Consider the following 14,453-nt stretch of genomic DNA (forward strand, 5'->3'; position numbering starts at 1 on the left):
TAAATGTGATGCATTTTGTATATGATAAATGTAATAATAATGTTTATGAGAAGAAATTGTTTAAATAGCGAGATAATTCTATAAATTGTTAATAATATGACATTAAAATTACGAATAATTTTAACAATATTAATTTTTCTAAATTTCCTCCGTGGCCCCTTTAAACATGTTAACATTTATACACGTTGTTTATTTTATTTTCTTACTATTTACCGATAGTATTTAGATGAGGATAATATCGCACATGACAGTATCGATTGGTTCTTGTCTGTGACCATATCCATTGATTAAGTACAGAATAGACGCGATATTAAATGAAAGTACTATAAGATATCGTGTCTCACGTTCTGAAATACCGACCACGGAAATGATCAGAGTGTTCTATTTATAACACCGCGGCGCGACGATTGTAATTATTCCGTTTGAACGTGATTCATTAATTCAAACAAAAGTTTAGTTAGTCTTGGTCAATTTGTATGTTAAGCTCTATATTATATTATCGTTATTCGAAATTCAGAGCATTTTAATCATGATATTGAAAAAAGCGATTGTTCGATTACCAAACTTATACTGAATAATATACTGTAATAGAAACATTTGCGAATATCTCAGAAAGTACAGTCGAGCGACGATAACATGTAAAAAAGGTTATTCAGGATATTGACCTTGACAATATATTTTAAGGTTATTGAAACCGGTGAAGTTGTCCGCTTTGTAAATAATTACCTTTATGTCCTTACTGCTTACGAGTTCTTGTTTATGCAATAGTAATTCACGTTCAGATAAATAAATTCAGTGACCAGAAGTATATTTAATCAAGCACTAACCAAAGTTTCGTTTGAATATACCGAGCGCGTTCGAACGAACTAATTACAATCGACGCGATGTTATAAATTGTAGAGGGCGAGAGGAGCATTCTGGTTTTTTCGACGTCGGTATTTCAGAATATGAGACGTGTAATCTCATTTAATGTGACGTCCTAATATCCTGTGCTTAGTCAATGGTGAGGTTAAAAGCTATGGAAACTACATTATCGACAATATGTCGATAATTTAATTAGAATTTGTAGTAAATTTTCAATACACTTTTTAATGATTGAAAATTTATTTTTCTTTCTCATTTTATAAAACATACGAAGAAAGACATTTTTATTATGTTTATTTATAGAGATTTTAATGTCAACGTATTTTTGCTAAATGCATTTTATTACCAATTTATTGTTAATAGAAGATACATTCATTGAGATATACGAAGTGTACGTTTGAATAATGGTAAAAATTTTTCATAAATGTATTTTTATGAATATCGACGCTAAATACGGTGGAGACAAATTTTGGTAATGGAGAGTACTAGGAGAAGAAAAGCACTTCATGTATTTCGCTCTCTTAATCTGTTTTTACTGTTCATCTGTACATAAGAGTATTCGATAGATTACTCAAGTAATTGCATCGAAATTGATACCACAGCTTATAACTTTTTGCAACTCGAAACGAAACGATTATTTATTTCTACGCTTAAAGATAGAAATGGCACTACGATAGTTAACTCGGCGTAAAATAATTTACAGTATATTAATTTTATTGATATTACGTTTTATTGTAATATAATTGACGATTTTATTTTTTAATCGATCAGATCGATTAAAATTTGCTAACCTTTACGCAGGTATAATGCTGTCACTCTAGTTTATGTTGCATTTATCACGAACTGCAGTGACTGAGAAATATGTAATTTTGTATTTTGTCGAACAAAGATGATTTTCTGACTACATTACTGCAACGTGCAGTTTGTTCGTTCTGCGTTACGCTGCGCACATACATACTTTTCGTTATTGTTACAAAGTTATCTCGTTACTTCGTACCCTTGTATCGTAGTACATACATATATGTACGTATAGAATGTGGTGCATACCTACATTCCCAGTTACCCACGTATTTGTACTGTATTTACCCTAGGATGAGCTTAGAGACAGTTATGTATAATTAACGTACATGAAGTTTCCTCCCGAAATCATGACGTATGTGCAGTGATGCATTTACCGAATTAACTAGTCAAACATGATAAACCTATGTTCCATTTTAATATATTCCATATAATTTAAGCAATTATCTTTTACGTTGTTGAGTGTTAATATTCGAATATTCGTGAGAAAGTAATTTATCAACAACGTTCGTATCAAAAAATTATAAGAGATATCATATCGATATTAACGATATGACGAAAGAGATTACAAAAGATAGTGTATCAATTCATCTATTTCAATTTTTCCATAATATTACAGAAATATTATTTCAATCTTATTTATTCGCAATATCATTTAAACGTTATTTTATTACTTTCCCATAATTTTTATGAAGATACTAATTCAGACTGATTACATTATTAAACTATTTTCTACATAAATCGCGAAACACCAAGTAATTTTTCATACGCATATTTTTATTCAGAAAGCTACTCGGTACATAGACTCGTTTTAATAAATTTTACTCTTCGAAAGGTCAAAGATATTTTTATATGTACAAGCATTAAATTGCTTTCATTCTGTAGCGGGTAATCCAGTGTCGATCAATGATGGATAGACGTCATAGTTAGTGACTGGTTCTCTCACTCACACAGATATCTAGGAATATAGTAACGGAATGTAATAGATGTACAATTAATGGGTAATGTGTAACATAGAATTTTGGTATTGGCGTTCTCTTCGTGTCTACATTAACGAAACTAGCTGCTCGGCTAATCAATACGCTTGCAACCACCAGCACATTTTGCGTTCCTTAGTTGCTTATCCAAGTAGATTAGTTAATACATTGCAAGTTAAAACGTTAACAACGTGTTACATATATTTCGCAGTATTAATCGTAGTTATATATAGAAATAGCATTAATTAACAGTTAGATGTTGCATACAAGAACAGTAGGTTGTTATTTCTTTCAAGAAACAAAATTGGTAAATTGGTAAATTATATTGGTAAATTATGGGAGTTAAATGTACAAGAATAACGTAAAAATCAGTAGGTGTTTGATACGAGCATTTGAAATTTTTCTATAAATATTTCTAAACGTTAAAGGTTTTTTTATTTATGTAGAAATGTTTCTACGCAAAATTTGGTCCTGAAACACAGGTTAATGTTATCGTGTCATTCAAATAGCTAGCGATCTATGAATTTCTAGGATCTGCACAGAGTTAACGTAATTTAGTACGTTTCAAACTTTCAAAAAGATATCGGGAAACTGAAATTTAATTAACTTTCAGAAATATCTTAAACGCGATCCTCATGGAATGTACACTGTGCAGCCGAGAAAATCCAGATACACGCGATACCGAGAAACCTTAAGGTCGTTAAACTCAATATCGAAGGCTTCGAAATACGTACGGAACAAAATACGGTATCAGTGACTTATAGGAGCTATCCTATCTCTTCTAACTACTTCTGGATCGAGAAACTGGATTTTAACGGTAAGCGATATAACAAGCTACGAAATCTAGAATTCTAGATGCTCAGGATTCGTAAGAAGACGTTTGAAATCATAGTACATAGTGTGACGTGAAAGATTAGATTCGTTCGCTATGAAATAATACAGGATCATAATAACAGCATATTCGTAGTATCATTTCCATAATTTGACTTTGTTAATCTCATTGTATCAAATATTATACAAATATCAGTTCTTAACCGTTGTTATCCGAATATCAGATCATCGATGATTGCTATGTATGTAGAATTTGGACGTATCTAAGATTACTTATAAGGGTTCGTCGTATACATGAGATGTTTCAATTAGGATGAAATAGATTCTAGCGACTTTAGATGTTTCCTGGTGCCACGGTATGTATTTGGAATTGTGTTAGCAATTCTGTATAGGTCAGAGAGGATTTGTGTGTGTTAGATGGTTGGACGTGGTCCAGGAAGGCCAGAGTTACTCTCGATGGTTTATTTTTTGAAGCAAGTGGAATTGGATTTAGCGTATGAATATGTTAATGCGTATTGTGGCGAATCTTTAAACCTCACAAAATCCTTCCGGATCCGCTACTTCAATGTTTCCTAGTTTTTTCTAGCACCAGTTATAAAACAGGTATACGTTATATTTGGCTTAGTCATTTTTTCGTATTTCTCTTAGGCCGTAAAACATACGTATAATAATTTTGACAACAACTTTTAATCAGATTTCTATATTAGAATTCTTGTGATTGCCTTTTCGATGGATATTTTCTTAAACCTGCTTTGTTTCTTTAAAAATCATTATCAAATCAGCGTTGTGAATTCGATATATTTAAATTTACTAATATACATGAACATTTCCGTTATCAGTGTTATCGGATAAAACGCGTACTGCGAAGTTCATGTACAGATATTTGTGTGTATGGACATTTAGATCCAATCGTTGCAGATATGTTTTCAGTACCTATATGCCTTTAAACAAATGATTTCAATCATTCCTGAATTCTGTTGCGATGGCATTTAAAAGTTTTCGATATTTTCAATCAAACGAAACAAATTTTTCCATCGGTCATTCGAACAACAAAGCATTTCTACTTCAAGAATTATTGAACATGACACGGAACCATTAACAGTCAAATTACTAAATAAAACTATAACAATTCGAATAGTCCATTCGGATAAAGAGGAGCGTATCACAATAGGATCCAGGGAAATCAGCAGAAGAAACTTCGTTGGCAAAAGTTTCGTCAAGTTGGATGAAGAAAATGAACGAAGTGTGGTTTCTATCGCAAGTTCCAATCTTGCGGAATACCACTTGGAACATGCTTCGAATATTAATGAATTTCTTTGTATAATGTCCTACCTATAATTTGTTACAGCGTCATACACAAGTTCCACGATAAATTTTCACCTCGATTGGCAATTTTATTCGTATTTCATTCAGAGTATATAATATTTTACTAAATAAGAAGAAATATCGTACGTCCTTAATATTGCACTCTGATACAAGTATCGTGTTATCCTTTCCTAAGTGATCATATCGTGCCAGAAAACTCAATAATAGCTTGTACTCGTACGAAGTTGATTTAAATTAAAACGACATCTTGCGTACCTACGTGCGACGTTTGTAATGCTCTACGTATAACGTCCAGCATAGGGGATGAAGCAAGGTAAAAATAGATAGAGATGAGATATTTTCAAGTGGCAATCGGAGCACAAGAGGGAGGAGTTTGTATATTACGTCATTCTGACACTTAAGATGGGACAAACGTGGGCGAATGATCAGATGTCGGGCCGGAGTGGAGAAAAGATCCGAGAAAATGGTCTTCGTGTGATGCCTGAAATGAGTAAGACGACCACCAACACGACGTATTGAAAGCAAGCCACAAAAGTTCCGCTTTTCTTCGACCGAATACCGACTACTTTTCAGAAATATATTTCTCCGTTCAAGCCACGCGGTCCAACATGACCGTTACATAACTTTTGATATATTTGTACGATTTATATTCGGTCGGCTGATTACTGTCTATAGACGCAGAATTATACGAATTACGGAATAAATTGGAACGTACGGTAGAGAAAATTTAGAAGTCAATAAGTTTCTGTTATTCGCTGAATTGGGATACATTCGTCTAACTAATAACTGGAACATTCTTATTTTCCGCCACGTGGTAGAAAAGAATGTGCGTATAAATTTATTTAGTGAAATAACAGTTTAAATTTTAATTAATTAATACATGCAATGAAATAAAGTAGAGTAGTTTCATGAAATACATGGTCAGAGATGTCAGTAACTACTGATGTATTGCTGCAAAGAGCAATACAGACCAGAGCAAGTAGTATTACCGCAGAACAAGGGAAACGATTTCCCAGTGGTACAAGTCAGCATTTGATGCTAGCTTGGGAGTAATGAACCCGTTATTGATACTTCCACATCGTAGCTTGGTTTAACTTTGTCTGTAAATAACAAGTGATACAGATTCCGCGAAAAAATCAAAAAGTAATAACCGGTGATTGAAAAAATGATTGTCGAACGTTATGTATAAAATATTTTGTACTGCCATCGCATCATGTCTTTGGACAGTCGACTATTATATTGTTATATTTCAGGTGATTCGGAAGAACAAATTCTAGACATTGCGTGTCCTCCAGCTCGTTCAACGTTATATTACAGTCGCTTCTCACGCGAGCAATAACACTTTACATGCAACCATCGCAATGAACCAATTTTCTGCCTAAAATGTGTAGGTTCGAAATATTTGAAACTTACGATGTTAACAGTTTCGTGATTTATCGACTATACGGTAGAAATATGTCAAAACATCGTTCCTGTTAAAATAATATTTTCCTTATAATATATAAAAGCTTATATTTCTAGTTGACATTTACTTACTGACTGAAATTGTAATGATTATAAACATTCAATGTAGAACAGTCATAAATTAATGAAAAATATAGAAATAATAAAAAGGAATAGTCACTTTCCCGAATTTTTAGTTCATGGCTAAATATAGTAAAGAAATGATGATATATTAGAATGCGAGAATAAACGAGACACTTGAATGAACAGTAAAGGAATCAATTAAAGACTTCTAGTTCGTACTTGTATCCTGCTTAATCAATTTCTGATAGAGCGTACCACGTGGTGATTTCTACACACGAAAAACGTTTACACTCTATCTGACACGATATCTATCGCAATAATTAACAGCGCGTTATGTGCGACTGCGTATTGTATCGTACAAACGATATAAAAAAGACAAGGATCAAATAAAGAGAAAACAAAAAACGGTAAAACAGATCGTGTATGATTAATCGCAGTGTTAAAAGAAGCATCCTGAAAGATTTGTGAAACAAGTTGACTGGACGTCGATTGAGCGTGCAATCGTCGACAGAAACGTCGAATTAGAAATGAGGCAAACAATCGAAGCAAAATGCACGACAGTTCCGCGAGAGCAGTCGAAAGGGGTGGCTGATTCGTGGTTGCTCGCCGAAACGATCGTCGAAGGTCGGTGACGTTCGTGTGACTCCGACGATACGACGCCGGCGCTATGTAACCTGCTTGACGTAGCAAGATGGCGGCGGCGTGTCGGAGGCGTCTCCGTCCGCACAGTGCTCGACGTCGAGCAGTCCGCGTACGTTCGTAACAACGTTTCACCGCATTAATGTGGTAGTGCACCCGGAGCATCGCACACGTCCGTGGTCACGGTTCAATCTCGTGTTTCATATCGTAATATCATCAACAATTAGAGAAATAACGTGCGACGACGAGACGTCGCGAACAGTGCTAGCACGACGAAAACATAGAGAGAGCAGTGTGAACTCAATTGGTCCCGTTCGCAATAATTCTTGTTAATTTTGCTCGTGGTGCGTGCTATTCATCCCCTCCATATCCTTTACACTTCCTCTTCCCTTTTTTCCCTCCGTTTCTCCCTCTCTCTCTCTTTTCTCTTTTCCTCTTGTTCTACGTCCCTCTCGTTTCTTCTCACCTTCTGTTCGCCGATTCCTTGCTAAATTCTACTTTCATACGCACATACATACATACATACATACACACACACACATATATATACACATACGAGCGTATATCTGGTTTCTTTGATTTCCGATCCGTGTTCCCTCTATCCGTCCCGTTTTCCTCTGTGATCGTTGTGAAATGCCCGTGATAACCGGTCGTGCCTCTCGACGACAAGGAGGACGTGACGCTTGTCGTTGGTCTACGGTTCCTTGACGAGCACGGTATACGTGCAAACCGGCGCATGCACTGCAGCCCTTGCTACTATGATAATAACGAGAAAGGTGGCACGGTGGGCGCTCCTCCTGAAGCGAGAGGCGCTCGGCCGAACCTACGGTGCACAAAAGCGGTTCGAGCAAGCACCCCGCGGTGCCACGGCGATGCTGCCTCATTCCGGCCGGGTGGTAGATGACAACATCGACACCGACACCGACACCGACACCGACACCGTGGCCACCGACCTGCACAGGACCAGCAGCTGCGTCGCGTTGGCGCTGCCGTTGCCGTTCCCGTACTACGAATACTACTACTATCCTCGTGCTGTGATCGCCGCCTCCTTGTTAAACTCAGATCGCCGCACGCTCACCGACAAACACGAGGACAACTACTTGCTATCGTTACTCGCAAGAATCGACGAACCGCCAGTACCAAAGTGCTTCGACTTATTGTTAGTAGCATCGACCAAAATCCAGTCAAAGGAGTTGAACGAGCAACAGGACGAACAGGAGGAATACGGTGAACAGGAAACGGAAAACGTGGCCAGTTCGACAAACGACGAGGAAGTAAGAGTGCTCGCGAACGTGAACAGTAACCGCCTTAATCGCCGGAACGGGCGAGCACGATTTTCCGCGTGACCAACAGCCACTCGCTGTTACGCCGTGTCGATGGTAATCGCGAGTGCGATTCATACAATACCGGCGTGGTATAACGGTTACGACTGGAACGAAACGACCTTCGTGCAGACACAGTATACGCTGAACGCAAAAACATACACATTAAATCGCAGTTCTAATAATTAAGCAGACCGAGCTTCTGAGATACTCACGTAAAAATAGGGGAATTCGAATGAAAAGTAAGAGAACGAAGTACGTACATACATTGTCATATATACGCGCGTGATCTCTCGTGTGTATTCCTTGTGGATTTCAGTGACAGTCGAATCGACGAGCAGAGTGCGCGTACGTAACAGATTCAGGTTATAAATTTTGTGGACTCCTTGCTGGTCGTAGTTTCGAGCCTTCAAGTACGTGGAAATTTTCGCCGGCATTCGTGTACAGTGTACGATCGACGAGAACAGAACGTTGCGCGACAGCCTCGCCGGGATATCGTAGAAGAACCACGATAACCTCATTGTTGTTTTGATGCACGCGTGCCGGGTACGAAAGAGAAAAACTCGTTACGAGAAAGGACACGACTGTGAATACGTAGTGCCATATACGAATGAGAGAAAAAAAGAATAGTAAATATACAAAGGAAATATAGAACAAAGGAACGGCAGAAGTGTGATATCGGACTGCCCGTTGCATTCGTACTCCTGCCCTGAAATTTCGATTCGTGTAGCGCCATATCGCGACACACATATACATATTGTATCTTTCTCTGTCTATCTATCTGTCTCCCTCTTCCGCCTCTTTCTTTATCTCTTTTTCTCTCTTTCTCTCTCTGTAATATTTACATATATATGCATACGTATTATATACACATATACTTATATATACGAGTATATATGCACGTATAAACACACGCGAGTGTTTTTCTCGTATTCACACGTTATACGTGGGTACAGGCGCACAGTGCGGAAAAGAAAAAAAGAAAATAGTAATATCGCTGCGGAAAGGGGGTCGTAAGTACGTCGTATACGCGAGTGTGCTCCTTCGATCCGGCGTGTCTCGTTATATAGCTGCAATCTCTTTCCTACGGATCTCCACGCCACATGAAGTGTCGCTCGACCAATTAAGCGAAACTCTCAGCGTTAAGCCGATCTACCAAGAACATCTTCGAATATGTCGCTGCTCAGCGTCACGGGTGAGTCTTTTCCACTTTTATATCTTTTTTTCTTCTTTTCTTTTTGTCTCGTGTATTTCACTACACGCGCCGCACCGCGCCGCACCGGTTTAAGATGACGACCGTTAACTAGAAAATATTTCGTTTTATCGTTTCGCCATCGCGACACTTTCCATCTTATCGAAATCGCTTTCGATTATTACAATGCTTTATTTTATGTATTTTTTATTTCTCTCTAATCTTTATGCATTTACACGATTAGTCGTTTATTTTAGTTTATTTTAGAAAATTTGACTTTCAGTCGTCTTGTTTATTTTATTCGAGTTTTTACATAATAGAAAATTGTCGTAATCGCTTCTCTGCAAATGTCGTTTCACTTAAGTGGCTTGTTTTATTTTAAAGCGGTTTACCCGAAATTCTCCGGATGAACGTGAAATAGAGTTGTAGAACTGACGATAAAGTAAGGTTAGAACAGTCTTGCAACGATGGCTACATCAGATTTGAAACTTTTTTCTTATTTTCGAATAAACTGCTCGAGAAGAGCAAATGCTTCTAAGCAAACTTGTAGAAATGGAGAAATACTTGAAGCACGAAGTAAGGCGGGGAAGAAATTTCCAAGACTCGTTCCAAGAATATTAAATACGATGGAAACGAATGTGTTGATTAATAGTCGTTATTAAAGTTATTCATTACGCAAGTAATTAAGGACATTTCCTCATACGTTCCATATTTGAGGCATAGTAAACAATGCTTTAAGCATATTTCCTTTCTATTTCTTTTGGTCTGAAAAGGTAAACGCGGCGTATTTATTTCTATCGAATGTGCAAAAATAACAGGAATGAGAGGAAATATTATTTCACTGACTGTACGTTGTTTCTTAAATCGTCGCAAGTACAAGAAATATAAAAGATAAGCTATGCATAAAAACAACAAACGAATATTTGTTATTCAACCTACTTTCTTAATTACTTAATGGTTTTCTTCGTTTTGCGTTTAAAGCCTTTGATATGCAATTTACAAGTTCATATTCTATTTTCCGCGTATAGAATATGCAACGAAATGTCTCGCGATTTTAATTTAATTACGTAACTGGGTTAAGTTGCTGTTTCGTTCTTAAACGCGTAGATATTAATATAAGGAAATTATAAAAGTTACGAAATAACGTCTATCGCCGCTACACTGTTGAATTTGTTATTACACTCTGAATTGAAGCGCTTAATACGAACATAGAAGTTTAACATGTCGTACGAGTAATCCTTTAGAGATGAGTAATTCTAGATAAAGCAGTCGCTATAAGTACGTTGGATAATCTTCGTGGAAAGCAAGTGAGCAAAAGCAATTGGAACACCTGTACAATTTATAGAAACGTATAACTACGCATAAGAGATATTTATAGTTAAAAACTTCTAGTATTTTTACTCATATTTTATTCAGCATCGTAACTTGTATCTTTTTGTTATCTGCTTATATGGTCGGTTGAGTTTCTCGAGCAAATTCCAGTTTAAAATATATTTTTCGTACAATTTACGTATTTAGGTGCATATATTTTCAACGAATAAAAAGATTTTATAGTTACAAAAAACATTTAACGCAAATTAAATTCAACGTAAGAAGACAAAGCTACGTATAATTTTTAATATGTGCAAGCTATTTTCCCATATTACCGTAACTATTTTTATCCCATGCTTTTGAACCGAGCAAATCATTTCCGAACTTCGTATTACACACGGAGTTTTTCGTGCGGCAATTGCTAAAACGACTAAAGTTAAAAATTACATTTCGTAAAACGAGCGTTCATACAAAGTGAGAGGGGTGTCCTTTTTATTGGAAAACCATTCAAGGATGAGAATAGAGAGAGCTAAGGTTAGGGTTAAAAGACGATGTGATAATTGGATTGGTATATGAAGCAGCGAGGTTACTCTCCGATTTTTCTGTAGCTTTGATAGATACTGATTTATCCGTGATTCTTACATGAAGTTAATCATCTAATTAATTAAACGAACCTGATTTGTGTTTGATCTTTTCATCATTCGATTTCGATGGTTTTCTACCGAGGATTTCTCACATTAAATCGATTTTCGTTAAATTATACTTATATTAACTTTGTATTACTCCATCTTCTGATATTTCAAATTCTCAGTTTAAAGGACTACATCTCGTCCATATCCTTATCCCGATTTGAATATAAGGGGGAATTCCAGTTTCCGATACATATAAGTGCATCAAATCGGCATCCAGGATTTTCTTTCCATTCTGACTTTTGTATACGGCCTCGTATGATCTGAGTATTGAACGACTTAACCGAGTAGTATAAACGACCAAGAGAAGAGTTACTCGAGGGTTTACTTCTGGGTAGAGTCAGTCCTCGATCAGTGACCGCCATTGATATCCTTTAACGTATCGTCTCAGACGTATATGCATATGTAGAAATGCAGTATGTCCTATGAGATATAACGCGAACTGATCCTCTGTATTCATAATCGGATCCGCCTGTACGAATCGCAAGTTACGATTTCCAATTGTTTCACGTAGAAAAAATCAATGTGTAAACCAGGGTAGCTGCGAGCGAGAGGATTTCCGGCAATCCTTCCAATAACCATGCAGACCAAACGTTAAAGACGCATTGACCAGCGAATAACGAGAAGCGATTCTCGATGCTTCTTTTATCTTTGTCCTATATCTGGTCATAAATATCGCCAGGGTTTTCAAGTCTTCCTGTTCATCTAGGCACGTAGACGCACGTGTACAGACCGCGTAGATGTATTCAGGTGGTAACGTTCCTTCGGCAGTGTGCAGTTGGTATACACTGATAACAAAGTGCATGAACGTTCGTCTATGACTACGGAACAGCGAGAGGGTCGAGGGTGGTGGGAACGAGGCAGCGGGTGAAGGGGTATGTTGGAGGGTGGAAGGTGAGAGGGCAAGAGAGAATAAAGAGAAAGACGACCAGAAGAAGAGAAAGAAAGAGAGGGAAAGAGAGAGAGAGAGAGAGAGAGCATAGTGCAACGGTTGACCCCGGTACACGGGGTCATTCCCTTCTTCAACCACCACTACCGACCCCTAGTGCCTCCGGTTCTACCGCCCCTACTACTGGCTCTTCCACCCCTTCTCATCCTCGTATCCTCCACCAACGCTCTACCATCACAACCACGCAACTCGACTCTCCTCTCGCTCACCCGGCCAGCGATGTAGCTACGAGGTGCTACGAGAACGTAGGTTCTCGTGCATACGTTGGGCTGACAGGAACGATCTCGGGGCGAAGTTCCACCTAGATCTTCCTTTGCTTGTCAGTCTACCAGACAGGTAATAACTTACGAAATATTTGATTTATGATAATGTTGATAGTGACGGGTTCAAGCGTGTATCGAATGGTCAGGATGCCAGCTTGCATTTGTCGAGTTAATGATCGCGCATATAACACTCTGGAAATTTGATTCGAGGTCGATTGGATTGGTATAAAAATTTCATAGGATGCATATTTCTCTTTGTTCTTTAGATTACAACGTTTTCATGAATGCACTAAATCACCGGGCGCACTCGGCGGATAGGTAGTCAGTTCTTTTTTATTGATTTCGTTCGAATTGATGGGAAAACAGCGTAGAAAACCGGGACAAGATTAATAGAGAAATCTCGGAGGATTTGCAGTACTAGAGATTACACGGATCAAATTTAAATGTAACAAGAATTTACGTTGCCACGTTATTTATTGCAAGGTGACTACAGTTCGAGAGCTGCAACTTTATTTATTCGCCATTGGTGCATTCACGATAAAAATAGGTCGAACTGATACGAAACGAAAAACGTCGCCGAGTCGTATCTTTAGAACTGCACTTGCAAGATATCGTCTCGCGTCGTAGAGAGGTATTTGCTTCGGTGTTTATTATCGGAAACGATCAATCTCGTGAAAGATCGACGACAAGATATCATAAACAGACAAGTACGTAAGAGCATATGTACGTGGATCGTCGATGGATAAAATCATAGCTATGGCATATGTATACGTATGTTTAAGGTGTGTATTTTTAAAACGGCTGGGGTCATACAGGTTATTCGGGTCACCTCGAAATCCAAATAAGTCGAGGGAAACGAGACTAATAAAGGGATGCTTTCACGATACTTTTGATTACGTGTGCTTTTCGAGTTATTATAAAAATGAAAGTGAAAAGAATGGGAACGGTCGCGAGTATATTTTCTTAGGGAACACTGCCTTGAATTTGCGTAGGCGTGCGCCGACGTTAATTTATTCGTGATCATGAAAGTGCGAATTCCTGCTGCTTTTCGCGACAAAGAGCACGTACATGTAACAATAGCAGCATCGAGGAATCTCCCTGGTGGGAAACCGAATGAAAGACTTCGCAGAGCAACGACACGTTATTGAAAAGACGACGAAAACAGAAATGAAAATATTGCGTGGTTTAGTACTCGGAATAGATATTACGCTTCTACGTGTTTCGAATCTTTCGCTTGCGATTGATCTTCCATTCACGTAATTGCCGTATACGTATCGTAATTACGTTTCTTTCGTGTGTTTGAAAAATTACGTAACTCGCATTAATGGCCAATAGTAACATTTCATTCGAATAACGCTCTTGCGTCGACAATATGAATTTATCGTTTACCATTTCACATTCGCGAACGATAAATCTCTAACGATGTACGCGTTACTTTTTTATTAGCAGTGGAATGGGAATAGAGAGAGGTTGACGCACCACGCGATGGCAAATTTTATTCGCGGCGCACGGCCGATTTATCGGACGGACTATAAATTAGTATAAGAAAAAAGACAATATGCAAAAAGGGTTCAACTACTGTTTAGTCGATCTATTCTATTTCTTTTCCTTTTCATGCTTCATTTTTCTTTCCCTTTCTTTGTTGTATGCTCAAAGGATTCACGCTTGCAAATCCCCAGCTTTAGCTTTTTTTTTCCATTCACTGCGTATAATATTTTCAATGACAATGTCTCTGCCAGAGACCTACTTTTTGCAACTCGCACTT

General features: G+C 37.7%; 2 protein-coding genes across 6 annotated transcripts in view; both read left to right on the forward strand.

Annotated features, from left to right (window-relative positions):
* The first annotated feature begins 6,938 nt into the window (after positions 1-6,938).
* LOC117233330 lies at positions 6,939-9,103 on the forward strand. The gene has a single exon (XM_033493529.1). It carries the CDS (start codon positions 7,721-7,723, stop codon positions 8,306-8,308), a length of 588 nt encoding a protein of 195 aa, XP_033349420.1. The 5' UTR covers positions 6,939-7,720; the 3' UTR covers positions 8,309-9,103.
* Positions 9,104-9,147: 44 nt separating this feature from the next.
* Positions 9,148-14,453, forward strand: part of LOC117233329 (protein unc-13 homolog B-like) — a 378,435-nt gene continuing 373,129 nt past the window's right edge. For 4 of the 5 annotated variants that reach the window (XM_033493525.1, XM_033493524.1, XM_033493528.1 and 1 more), the window contains exon 1: positions 9,149-9,479. In XM_033493525.1, coding sequence (XP_033349416.1) covers positions 9,458-9,479 — 22 coding nt within the window. In that variant the 5' untranslated portion in view covers positions 9,149-9,457. Of the gene's footprint in view, positions 9,480-14,453 lie in introns of all 5 variants that reach the window. The other variant, XM_033493523.1, reaches the window with a different exon arrangement.

The sequence above is a fragment of the Bombus vosnesenskii genome, unplaced genomic scaffold (assembly GCF_011952255.1).
Source record: "Bombus vosnesenskii isolate JDL3184/JDL3185 unplaced genomic scaffold, Bvos_JDL3184-5_v1.1 scf7180000013295, whole genome shotgun sequence".
In the NCBI taxonomy this organism is placed as follows: Eukaryota; Metazoa; Arthropoda; class Insecta; order Hymenoptera; family Apidae; genus Bombus; species Bombus vosnesenskii.

Bases quoted from the DNA above. Each gene is read 5' to 3' on its own strand.
- LOC117233330 (XM_033493529.1), top strand. From the start codon at position 7,721: ATGATAATAACGAGAAAGGTGGCACGGTGGGCGCTCCTCCTGAAGCGA.